This window comes from Polyodon spathula, chromosome 9 (genome assembly GCF_017654505.1).
Source record: "Polyodon spathula isolate WHYD16114869_AA chromosome 9, ASM1765450v1, whole genome shotgun sequence".
In the NCBI taxonomy this organism is placed as follows: domain Eukaryota; kingdom Metazoa; phylum Chordata; class Actinopteri; order Acipenseriformes; family Polyodontidae; genus Polyodon; species Polyodon spathula.
In genome coordinates this window covers 28,315,444-28,328,612 of record NC_054542.1, presented here as the reverse complement: position 1 = coordinate 28,328,612, position 13,169 = coordinate 28,315,444, and the positions used below count along the sequence as shown (strand labels likewise).

General features: G+C 39.7%; 1 protein-coding gene across 2 annotated transcripts in view; it reads right to left on the bottom strand.

The window, feature by feature from the left end:
- Nucleotides 1–1,452: 1,452 nt before the first annotated feature.
- LOC121320602 (mediator of RNA polymerase II transcription subunit 14-like) overlaps nt 1,453–13,169 on the bottom strand; it is a 38,753-nt gene continuing 27,036 nt past the window's right edge. The window contains exons 20-31 of one of the 2 annotated variants that reach the window (XM_041259068.1): nt 11,862–12,014; nt 11,301–11,570; nt 10,977–11,105; nt 10,791–10,878; nt 10,286–10,417; nt 9,476–9,658; nt 7,931–8,169; nt 5,837–6,016; nt 4,668–4,775; nt 3,930–4,055; nt 2,887–3,076; nt 1,453–2,129 (exon numbers count right to left, since the gene is read on the bottom strand). In XM_041259068.1, coding sequence (XP_041115002.1) covers nt 2,056–2,129; nt 2,887–3,076; nt 3,930–4,055; nt 4,668–4,775; nt 5,837–6,016; nt 7,931–8,169; nt 9,476–9,658; nt 10,286–10,417; nt 10,791–10,878; nt 10,977–11,105; nt 11,301–11,570; nt 11,862–12,014 — 1,872 coding nt within the window. In that variant the 3' untranslated portion in view covers nt 1,453–2,055. The remainder of the gene's footprint in view (nt 2,130–2,886; nt 3,077–3,929; nt 4,056–4,667; nt 4,776–5,836; nt 6,017–7,930; nt 8,170–9,475; nt 9,659–10,285; nt 10,418–10,790; nt 10,879–10,976; nt 11,106–11,300; nt 11,571–11,861; nt 12,015–13,169) is intronic. The other variant, XM_041259069.1, reaches the window with a different exon arrangement.

The following is a 13,169-nucleotide window of genomic DNA, read 5'->3' as shown; positions in this document are numbered from 1 at the left end:
CTCAACTATTGCTTTTCATCTTGTGCCCCAGGACACATGAAGTAGAGCTAACAAAATTATTCCATGAATCTTACCTATTGTGCACCTCCATTCATTGCGTAATTTTAAAAGTGCATTCTTGTCATTATACGAAGTTGACTCTCTGTGACCGACGTGTTTTGCAGCTAGTACTGTAACATGCTGTTTGATCTTGTAGATATGAAGGTGAAATGAGCCAGGGAGTGAATCAGACTCCCCAAATGCAAGGCAAGCAAACAGAGAACTTCCTCTAACCCAGTTTAGTACCAGATACTGCATGTTAAAAAGAACATTGCTGTAAAATGTATTTCAAAACTGCACATTTCAGAGCTGCAAGATTTATGGAATTGTTCTGTTCGACACCAGCACTTAAATACTGCTCCATGTTACATGCCAAAAAATTAAATTGATTGAAAGAAACATCAGGCTCTAGGTTCACCAGCACAGTAAACTCACATCCCAAAGCAGTCAGGTACCTTTTACATGTCTCTTTTCTTTAAGAGATGAAGGACAGAATGGTATCAGAAAGGTACTTTAAGGATCATTTGAGTAATAAATAATAGTTCAATCCCCTAGAGCCAAGTTCAGTGCAGAATAGAGGTGTGATGATTGTGAACCATGATACTTTCTTTAGGATAGATCGTACCGTAATAGAGGTATGTGTAGTTTGTATTGTGATTCAAGTCCAAAAACACAACAGAACTCATTCTAGTTCACCAAATGGTTTTTGAATGGCGAATAAGTGTGTTTTAGTTGGTATGAATACTTACTCTCCCAATGTCATTACATTTTGTCCTTTAAAAAAATAGTCCATCATTAACACTTTCATGCATGGCAACCTCATATGGGGATGCCACCCCCCAATATAAAGCAATGGAAAAAAATATATATATATATATATATATATAATATATATATATATATATATATATAGATATATATATAATATATATATATATATATATATATATATATATATATATACACACACACACATACATACACATGATTTATTTTAATGAAAAAATGTCAAAAAAACTATCAGCTATTTTCAATATTTCATACATGAAAGGGTTAAATAATGTGATCTTACTATGCATCATACAAGTAGCCATCACGCCCATCACGTGTGCTGTGATTCATATTGTTGCGATCTGCGTAACGTTGCACCCCTAGTGCAGATATTTAAATGTGGCACAGGCAGACTGCCCACCATTTAACAATTACTCAGGGCTTAAACCACCAACAAGTCCAGTGGCACTGGAACAATTTTTATTGTGAGGGTGCTGAAAGCCACTGAACAAAACTGTAACCCCTGTATACGATGGAAGCAGGTGCACAGCACATCAATCCGGGGGGTGCTGCCACACGCCCAGCAACCCTAGTTCCAGCACCCCTGAGCAAGGCCCTGCAATTGAAGGATCACGCTGGTTGTTGATTTATCAATTTATTAAATAGTACTTGTCTGTGACACAGACAACAGAATCAGACGTTTTGTTTTGTAAAGACTCAAAGCAGTCATAATAAAATACGGCTTCATTATAAAGTTTGTCACAGTTTTACAGTATTCAAAGTGACAGGCTTAAATGAAAAGAAATTAATTTAGGCTACAAACATCAAAAAAGAAATATAAAAAAAATATTTACATAATTTACTAATAAAAGTAAATAATTTCCAAAACACTAGCATTTGTTTCTCACAGTATATAAAAAAAGAAAGCTTTTGAATAGAAGTTCATGGTAAAGAGTCCTCCTTATTGGACTGTATTCCTTATATCCCAGCATATAAAACAATATACAACAGCAGGTAGACAAACCTATTTACTCTTTTATTACATCATTTATTATTTAAGAAGTGCATCTCTGAAAAAAATAGATTCATAGTTTTTCTTCTAATCTTTAGCTCTTTAAAATAATTTATCACTGGCTTCCCAATTTGCATTGGTTCCTGTTTGGCTGTAATTTCTGATAAAAAAAAAAAAAAAAAAAAAAAATGGTCTGATCTTCATTTTGAGTCCTTTTTTCTGTAGAGAATGTGCTATGGTCTACCACCAGGGGGCAGTGTGAGGTTTGCCATCAGTTCGTGCACTGCTGCAAATATTGTGCATTCACCTGCGAGAGACATAAAAATGAGATTTGTCAGGAAGTGTCAGACAATTACGCGCATGAAATTCTCAAACTGCGATTGAATTATCGCATTTTCAGTTCTGCTGATGTCAGCTGTCCCGCGGAATTCTGGCCACAACTTGGGATGGAGCCTTTGACATGCAGCAAAGGAGGGTTCATTCGTTTCAAATCATCTAGCAATACTATCTGTCCACAGTTTGACAATACCTCGGTGAAAACGTTTCCAACAGACCTGGTTAAAATCAAAATCATAACTTTTCTTATGTTCTTATGACTCTTTATAATTTGGCTCCAAGCAATTCCTCAGCCACCAACTATCTTGGGGAGATTTGTAACCAGCTTATTATTACTATTTTGCATGGATCCAAAACATTAAAAGTATTCACAGATGGTCAATTGCAACGAACTAGAAGTAGCACACTAAAGGGGATGATCCTGTGGTTAGTACAGAGGACTACACTAATGGTAGACTGCATGGCAATGTATCATGCTCCTCCAGATAGACTGCAGGTTAGGATTTAAGATATTCTCAATCACAAAGAACACAATGCATCAGCCTTCTGCTCCTTAGAGGACTGTACAAGAAGGTATTACGGTAGTCCAGTGAATCTTTAGACTAAGAGCTCTGCAAACTTGTTACTCATATACATGTAACCCTCCTTCCTGTTATTTGGGTTTGATAGAGAGACCCTCCTTAGTGTGCAGTCCTGGATACGGATGTGTCCTGATGGATGAGACTTACTCTGGCGTGGAGGGTGCATCTCGTGAAAGCGCTTCAGGATGCTGCTGACCATGAGCGCCGCGGCCCCGGAGGAGCTCTGCTGCCGAGGAATGTCAGCCTGCTGTGTCATCCCACTGGCCATGTCATACACGATGGGCACAATGATACTAACGGGCTCCTGAGGGGACGGCAGCCGCTGGGTCAACTGGAGCTGAACGACACGACGGCAACAGGAAGGAAGCGTTGTTGATTATATGGTACTGGACCTCTAGAAATTAAAAATCTCGATTTGCCACAAAGCGGGTCAAATAAAATAATTACATGATGAAATAATAATTACAATCCAATCTTCTTGAAGTGTGGAGTTCTTACATTTGTTATTATACATTTTATTGTGGTATTTTTCTGTAGGAAATAGTGAAAAAGTAGCTTAATTTAGTCATTGCCTCTTCTCTCCAATCTGGAATCGCCAATTGTGTTATTAAATCCCGGTTAACCGCTGCAACTCCCTGGCGACTTGGGAAAGAGAGGCTGAAACACATGTCCTCCGAAACATGTCCCTGCAAAGCCGTGTTTTTTCGCACTGCGGATCCACAGCTAAGCCATCAGACCTATAGTGCTGGAGAACAACACAGATCTGAATGGCTCCACAGCAGACCTGCAGGCGCCCTATCAGCCACAGGGATCGCTGGTGCGCAGTGAACCATGGAATGCCATGCCGACCTAAGCCCTCTCTACCCGGGTGGCACTTGGCCAATTGTGTGCCGCCCCCTGGGAACCCCCGGTCACGGTCGGTATTTACATTGGATTTGAACCTGCGATCTCCAAGTAACTGCATTTTTTAAGTCACAAAAAACATCCAAAATATTTGAAACAAATGACCTTTGTACTAAACAAAATATGAAATATACCACAATCTATTCAGTGGCTTTGATTACTGTAGTGGCAGGCAACACTAGGATTATAGGCTTCCTTCCTAGAAGTGACACCCAAGTCTTTTTACTATCATTGGCTGTAAGCAATACAATACCAACAGTGCAGCTGTCAGGGTGTGAAACACTTACGAAGAACAGCATTTTGGATTTGAGCACCACAGCGATGGTCCCGGGAGGAGCAATGGGAGGGGCGCTGGGGGGGATGGTCAGGCAGAACTGCACGTTCCACTTCAACTGGGCAGCCTGGTCTGGGAACTGGTTCAACAACAAACACAACATAAGCAGACTTCCTACTCCATAGGAGGGTCTTTGGTTACACTACAGTTTAAATCAAAATCTTTGCTATTATTTGTAAAACAGTACTTTTTAGAAATCACAAGCATCATAAACAGGCTACATAGTCTGCAGGGAAACTGGATTACATTTCATACAAACAGAAATTAGAAATGCAAAAACCTTGTTTGTTGCTAGTCTGCAGATTAGCGTTTTTAACTCTTTCCACACAGCAAACCTGCACTGAACTTGGTGCTGAAATAGTTCAAATACTGGCAAGGACTTGTATTTAGACTTTGGGAAGTTAATGGATCCATCCTGCTTGACTATCTTCAGGGATCTGTACCAGTGTTAAGGTACTTAGAGACGTGCAACATACATGTCAAAATCCAGAATGGTAAAAAAAGAAAAACACACACAACACATATTTGATTAAAATTCTGTTGCCAAATGATCATGTGTTTGTGAAGCAAACCTGTGCATATGACAAATACCAATTGACTTAACAGAGATCAAAGTTTACTAAGATAGATTTAAGCATTCAGAAAATGGTACACACAGCAACATGCCAATATTTGTGTTCAAGTCACTTACCAGCTCCAGCTTCATGATTCGAACACAGTCCCTGAGGATATGAGTAGGAGCCCCCAACAGCTTTGTAAAGGCATTTAGTGTATTGTATTTAAACGGTGGTCCTGCGACCTGCAAACGGGAGGAGGAGGAGGAGGAGGAAAGAAAACCAAAAGTGTGAATGTTTCTGTCCACGGGACTACCATCAACCAGTTGAAAAATATATGAGGAGACAGCTCAGCTCATATCATTACAAGTTTGACTTCAAGTGTTTTTGTATTCTCTTGAAGCCTAGAAAGCCAACTTAAAAATAAAATTGAGAAAAAGTCAGGTACGTGTAATTCTACAAATCTAGTTTTAGAACAAAAGGCCCTCCCAGACATCAGGGATTTTTTTTGCCTTGAGGAGAGAATTTTTACAATATAAATGTCATATATAAATGTCAATTTAAAACACTCCCTCTCATGATCTAACCATTAGGCCGCACTACCTCCATTCTCCGATGTCTTCTAATAAATCTATTTATAACTCTCTTTTTTATTGGTTTAATTTGATATTGCATTGCGTTTGAAAAATACAGGATTTTGAATGTGTGGTCTCAAAGAATGGAGAACAAACTGCTTCGAGGGATCCCCTTGCCCCATTTTTGTTCCAGCATCTGTAATAAATACCATTATATACATTTTTTAATTAATGGACTTAGTACATTTGATAGGCACGCACCACATGGTAGCTATACCTAGCAATGTTTAATATTAAACATAGTTAGAGGGTTTGGTTATTTCAAACTGGTACAATTTTGGAATCTCTAAATGGCCTTTACCCTGCAATTTTGGCAAACTGCTTGACTGCAACTGGTTCTGTTTTCTAAAGATAATAAACTGTTCCTTGAACTTTTGGCTTAACAGACACACAGTCACTTGATCCACAGCTATGTCATATAGTGGTCAGTATTAGTAGTGGAATGAACCATGAATTTAAAATGCTGTTTTTTGTTAATGTGACTGTTTTGTACTTTTCCATTACAGAATGGAGAAGAAAACTGGATTGCATGCCTTCTAACATTTTCTGTAACAAATGTTTTTTTTTTGTTTTGTTTTTTTTTACTAAGTACTGTAGCATTCATGACTATCTCAAATAAGTTACCCAGATTAATGTAGGAAACAAATGTAAATAAATGAAAAAGCCCTTACCCTCATTTCGAAGAACTTCTCCAGAACCTGCAGCTCCTCCTGGGACCAGGGGCCCGTGTTTTCTGGGGTCACCTTCAGCTGCAGCGTCTCATAGTTTTTGGGGTTCAGAGCGACTCTGCACTTCAACACTTCAGTCTTGAACATGATCACTCCGGGTTCATTAGAGTTCACAATCTGCAGCTGGAAGGAAGGAAAACCACAAAGCTAAAAGATTGCACATCTAATTGGATTGCACAAACAATATGGGTTTTATTGTGCCCTAGTGCAAAAAACCTCAATGTTATGCTGCAAAAATGGGGCACACCTTACCAATATATTTTCAACACTCTAAATTTAAAACTATTGTAAATTTGGTAACTAATAGGACATTAAATGTTCTAGCAAAAAAAAACAACAACTATATATTTACTTTTAAAATTGTTTTAGATTCAAATTTCCAAACACTACGCCACTTAACTGGTAAACAAACCTATTCCTGTAGTAATTGGTGGATTTCTGTTATTCCCCTCCAAAAATAACATTACAAAATTACACAAAAATGAGGAGATGCTCACACAGCCAAGGCTTTAAACCTCATTAGGATTGCCTGTTAATACCGGAGGTCAAAAATCTGTAAAAGTGTCAATACCTTTCTAATTTAGCACTCAATGACCTTGCTGGAAAATGCTTCATGTTACAAAATCAATTGAGGACATCCCTCTTAAGGCAGGCCAGAACAGCTCCATTTATTCCATAGATAACCTGGCTGCACGCATTCAAATCTTACTGCAGCGTGCCATTTTATTTCTAGCTTTTGACTCTGACAGATGAACACCAGTGCAAAGAATGGCAAACAAATTGGTGCATTACGACACCTGATGAGCTGGCAAACTGTGAAGAGCGAGGCAGAGGAGATCTGGAGAGATAGCAAAGGAAACCAACTTCCTTTACATTTTGCTTTTTGGTATGGTTACTAGGAGACGGAATACCACCTGAAATGTGTTTTTATGTGTAGATATTTTTTGGTCCGACTTCATTGTAGTTTTGTGAAATAACCAAATAAATCAGTTTCTCCCTCCCACTAGGTAACTTATTATTAAGTATTTTAAGTACTTTATTAGTGTAGATTCAACTGATCTAAAATAGTGGCCAATCTGTTTAGATCAACTTAGTAGATGCCATTATGATACAATACGAGACATAATATCAAACGCATGTAATCTACAATCAATAGTGATACGTTTCCATGTGGAACACAGCCCTGCCAATACTGCGAAACATTAGAACACTGAGGACCAATTCGATTGAAATGTTCATTTCCAGTCTATTTTCACATGCCTGTAATGATGTTTGCAATCATTCGGAGGGGCTCTGGGTTCTGTAGCTCCAATACTGAGTTAGCATCATTTGTAGATCTGTCTTTACCTGGCTTTGAACTTGCTTTTAGCTGGTGGTATTAAAGAGTAAGTAGTGGGGTTCTGAACAATATAGCGTCACACGTCCCCACGACATGTTGCTACACCTGTTTAAATAACGTACCTGTCACTTTTCTTTTCATTGTTAAAACCCTGACAACTTTTCACACTTAAAGTATGTTTCAAAGCACTTTTCAAAATGTCCGCTCTAGTGCACCGAAAATGTAAGGATTACTGCAGACATTGTCTAACAGGTAGAACAGCAATAACGATCCATCATGTGGTATGGAACAGAAAAGACAGAGCACTTGTTTTTTACATTTTTTAAAATTTATGTATTTATTTATTTTGTTAAATCGCCCTTCATCCAGTGAACTAGAGGATAGATCTCAAACCCCAGTGCATTAGAGCGGACATTTTTAAAAGAGCTTTGAAACACTTTAAAAGTTATAAGTGTAAAAAGCTGTCAAGATGTTACCAATGAAAAGAAAAATTTGTATTGTTGGTGTTTTATTGTTTAGATGTATTGTGTGTATTACACCGTGTAACAATTTTTTTTTTTTTTTTTTGGTTCCTGGGTAGTAATGTGTGTCTTTTCGTTCACATAAAGTCAGAAAAAAACAACATATGAATCCAAATTAACATGTATTTTATACTAAAGAAATACAAGTGTCATGGTCTTGGAAATCATGTGGCTTACATTGGGCTCCTGCTGAATGATCCTCTGCAGGTGGCGCCTCATGATGACGGAGCCCAGGAAGCGCTCAAGGGGGGAGCACAGGTAGCTACCCGCAAGTCCAGGAACCAGGCAGGGCGTGGGCGAGGGCAGCAGCAGCACATGCAAGGCATTGTGGTTCAGGATGGTGGGGATGGAGGCCGCCCAGGAGCGCTGAGGTAGTTTGCGTGGTGGAGGCATGTTCGTTGGCATTGTCTGGGAGCCTAAGACAAAAAAGGGAACAATTGTACATTTTTCATTTACGGTTTTCTTTGTTCTTGCAGTTTCACACGCTTTATAGCCAGTAATGTGACACACCCTAAAAAATCCACTACTGAATGAACTTTTCTCTATGCACCTGGATTTTCATGAGGTTCTCCAAGAGCTAATGTACAGTTTTTTTGGGACAGGATTTATCCTTGCTATTTCACCTTGCTGTGGAAGAACTCTTTGGGATAAGAGAGACTATGCAAAAACCACTTTTAAACCTCTTTACACTGGAATTGTGCAAGGAAAGGAAACAAAAAATCTCCAAGTCATATCGTTCTGTGATCAAAAAAGATTTCAAGTTGAGTATTACTTGTATAGCTCAATATGGGACAAGATCTGTAATCTAGAATACTGATACCTTGCCATACCAGCCATATCAATAGGGGTACAGAAGGAAACAATCTTTTTTTTTTATAGTACTATGTTTTAATGTGAAACATAACACAGAAGAGTAACTAACTACAAATGTCATTTTAGTAGATTGATAATTACGTGTATCTTACTTTATTATGATGTTAATAATTGTGTTTTAGAGGTTTATTGTTGCTCCAATATTGAATTTGCATCAATTTTCTCTAAACTGTCTAACTGGCTTTGAGATTACCTGGAGATTCTGAACAGACTCTTTCCATTCCAAACTTGTGACAATACGAGCTTTGAACTTTGTTGGCCCCCACCTACTCTTAATATATACGCAGAGTTGAAATGATTAATTGTCACATGACACTAACTCAACATAAGGGAAATGTAAAAATTCAATTTAAATGACATTTAACCCTTTGCGGTCCAACGTCGGACCAGGTCCGACCTTACGATTTTCTTTTTCCAGTCCAATGTCAGACCCTGTCCGACATCATCAAAAAGATATAAAACACAGGTCTCTAGTAGTTTTTCTCCAGAAAAAGCCAAGAAAACCATTTAATGGCCGATTGAAACCAAAAAATAAAAATAAAAAGGGGTGTGTGAGCAATAACTCTAGCAGCTGCGCCACACAGAGATAAGCAAAGGAGGTAGTTGCTTCCGCATCCAGCGTTCAAAGAATATCACGGACATTTGCAGAGCTTTTTGAGATGGTATAGTAATTTATCAGTTATAGATGTTACAGGATTTAGCAGTATGCACGTCTATAAAGAGGTATGTGAAAAATACAGCGAACACAGGGTGGTGCTTGGCTGGAGATGCAGTACTGATGTCGCTCAGCATTGCAATGCCCTTTATATTTTAAACAGCACTTGTGAAAATAAAGTACTTGACACCTACTGGTTCCAGCCCGCGGGGAGTGGGAGACTTCGGGGATGGGAGAATGCAGGGACGGGTTTCCTGGAGACATCCCAGTCATGCGAGCAGCAGGTGAGGGACCGGGCACCTGGGGCGAGCCCGGCCAGTTCCCTGCTCGCTGGCTTGGAGACATCATGGTGTACGGGGAGCTGGGGTCCAGGGCCCCTGCAACGAAAAAAACAAAGTGGGTGAGATACACCAACATGGAGTAATACGAACATCAAAGTGTATGAACTTACTGAGCACAATGAACATTTACATTGGACAAAACTAGAAAAATGATTAGATCACCAGAAACCACACAAAATATCTCCAAGTAACTTTACTGAAAGACTACCCTACGATTACTAAAGACAATTTAAAATGGACAGAAATCTACAAAAATCGGTATAATCTGCCAAGTAGAGGTATCTTTCCAATACTACTATAGCGGTCTGCAGTTTTGAGTGGGGTTATCTTCCACAAGTATCCGGTGCCAAGAGAGTTAAGCATGGACCAGTTTGATTTTCAATTTTTCTATCAGTTATGGGAAGTTAATCATAAAAAAATAGAAAGAAAGCAGAGGAGTGCCCTGTGCCTGTAACAGTGATTATATAGTGAACACTGTTAGAACAATGAATATAAAATACTAAATCAGCAGCCACCTTTCAAGTGTGCCCACATATTTGTTGATTTAGACAGGAGCAGACACCACATTGCACCTCTGAATCAGAGGTATTCTTGTGAAATATTTCTATACTCTCACACTGTACAATTTGTTTTTCTTAAGGCCACATTGGCACATGCACTTACCATGCGGACTGGCAAAGTTGGAAGTCTGCCCCATTGAAATCCCCAGAGACGAGGGTGACGGGGTGGGGCCGAATGATGCGGGCGAAGGGACCCGCAGAGCACCGCTAGGGGAGTTCACTGCATGGATGTTCCCTGCACACAATCAATTATTGACTCATCATACTCTTTACTCTAACTGGGAAAGTCAATTAAAAAACAAAACTGCGGTGGCTGGCCGGTGACAGACAGAGGATTAGAAACGGGACGAAGAACTGTTCACCTTTGGGTTTAATTGTAACCCAAGCCAACAAGGAGAAGCGCTTCCCTTTCGCTGGCTGCTCTTATTGGACAGAAGTGCAGTAAATTCTTTGATTACAGAGAGTTGCCAAGGCTTGAAAAGAGGACTGTATCACTACACTAATGAAAGTGTCACAAATACTGCAGCTTTATTACTTTTTCTTTAACAATAAAAAAAAGTAACTAAAACTGATATTTGAAAAATAGCAGCTGAATGTTGCTGTGATACCTGGAGAGGGTGCCACACCAGTGTGGTAGGACGTCGGGGGCGATGTCAGAGGATAGGCTCCTGTTCCTCCGGGCTGCTTGCCAAATTGCTGCACATTGAAACAAAATTAGCGCTCATTACCATACTTGCTTAATAATTACTTGTATACTCTATTGCATCTACTGTACTGGTTTAACCTTGGCGTACCAGAGGTTGAAGCTGGGACATCATCGTATCCATGGCATCCACTCCTACAGGGGAGGGGGGATTGTCATCCTCATTGACAGACCGTCTTCGCATGTCCTGGTTACTGTCCACAAACATGTTCAGGAAGGTCTACAGGGACACAGAGGCAGAGAGAAGAATCCCGTTAGGTTTACAACAGCCTGAGTTTTATACAACCACTGCATTGAAACAAAAAGGCTCTGGAAGCTATTCTTCCAACAATTAAGATGATGTGCGTGACAGCCACCACCAAGTTACAGCATACCAAAGAGCTGGAGTTATGTTCTGCATGTCAGCTCTGCTCACCTTTAAACCCGGGGCTGGGTAGAAGCCCTCGACGATCTTGGTGTTGTCGAAGAGACTGTAGGCCCCGTCGCGGATGGCTACCACCCCCCGGCTGCGGCAGTAGATGTCGATGCAGTACATGTTGCGGAAGGCCAGCCGGATGTGCGTAGGCGACTGGGGCAGGATAGAGAAGCACTGGTAGGCTGTGTTCGTCCTCTGGGTCAGGCCAAGCATGGGCACAGTGGGCAGCTTGTTGATAGCATTTAGCGGAGCCTGGGTGTCAAATAGCACCTGCCAGAATAGTAGAACCAATCAAAAAATGAGTTTAGCAACCTTTTTAAAAACTAAATATTTAAGTGACGCAGCAGTATGAGAGAGTTATAGGGTGCTGTATAAGGCCTTTGCAAGTTCATTGCAGACCATCAGACTGCATGTGAATCAAACTTTAACCTTCCCATTTTCAATTTAATATTACTGATCTAGATTATGAACCTCGGCACATCGATCAGCCAATATAGTGTTTAAAAAAAAAAAAAAGATTCTGGTTTGCTTGCACTGAGCAGTTCTGCAGTTTGCTGTTACCTGCAGTAGCTGAACCACGTTGGGAGTCTTATTAAACATCTCCTGCAGCTGGTGAAGGATGATGTTGTGGCAGTTACTGCACCCTGAGTTGGGCCCGACTGTTCCCAGGGAGATGTGAAACTTGTGCGTTGCCGAATTCCACTGAATGGTGATCTGGAAGCAATGACAGAAACTTAAAGGGGGGGGGAGGGTCGAACTGCTGAGTTCAATGAATACACACAGCCATCATTAATATTTTTAAAACGGCACAGGACAATTGGCATTAGTTATTAATTGTTCTTCAAAACAAATACAAATAGCACACATTTCAAAAATGCAATTGTATTTATTTAACCAGGATAAAACCCTTGAGATATACGTCTAATTTCTAACGGTGTGCTAATAAGAGACGACGGCAAGAAGGAACATTCTAAAATCAATAAATCATTCGTTCATTATGCCAACAGAAAGGGTTGGTAATATACACCAATTGAAACTGCACACGCAAATGGTGCTAGGATCCACCACTGAAATAAAGTGAACTGTTCCCATCTCACTCTCTTCCATAATACGCTTTCAGCTTCTAAGGTCCCTATTCTCAATACTAAAACAAGCGAGCACTGAGACTGTACAGCTCTCTATAACAGTGCTACCAGGCAACAGAAAAAAAAAAAAAAAAAAAACCTCATATATAATTATCCCAGAACTGTTACAAATAGTCCAGTTTTAGAGTTCAGATCAATGTGTGGTGTATTTTGCAGTAAGGCAAGGTTATACAGTTCAATTTACTAATGTAAAAAGTGAAATCTAAGAACAAATGTCAACATACTGGCTAATGACGAGTCTTAGTTATATTAGCAGTTTTGAAATCAGTCTTTAAGAAAGTATAATGTGCTTTCTAACTGCAGCTGCTGCCACAAGGAGCTCTTCACTGATCCATGGAACACATCTCCTTATTTTACGGGCATGTACTGGTGTTGCTGTAATGAAACAGTCCCCTACTGTTTCAATTTTGCTTTTGACAAAATGCAAAGAGAAGCCCTTGTTCTGAATTTAATTGATACAAGCCACAATCTTTCAATTCTTGGCAGTTCTGGTCTACGGTTAGAATCATCATGATGTTAATAGGGCTATTGTAAAGCTCCTGTTGCCTTATGCAGCTTTGTTTAAAATGTTTGAAGTGTTTGCTGTAAAATATTCATAGTATAGCCAAGACACAAAGACACCACAGACTAAATTCTCATTGCGATTCACTCCAAATCATCATAAGCCCATTTTTTTCAGCGAGGACAAAATGCATCTAATAAAGTCACTAAAACAGACATAAAA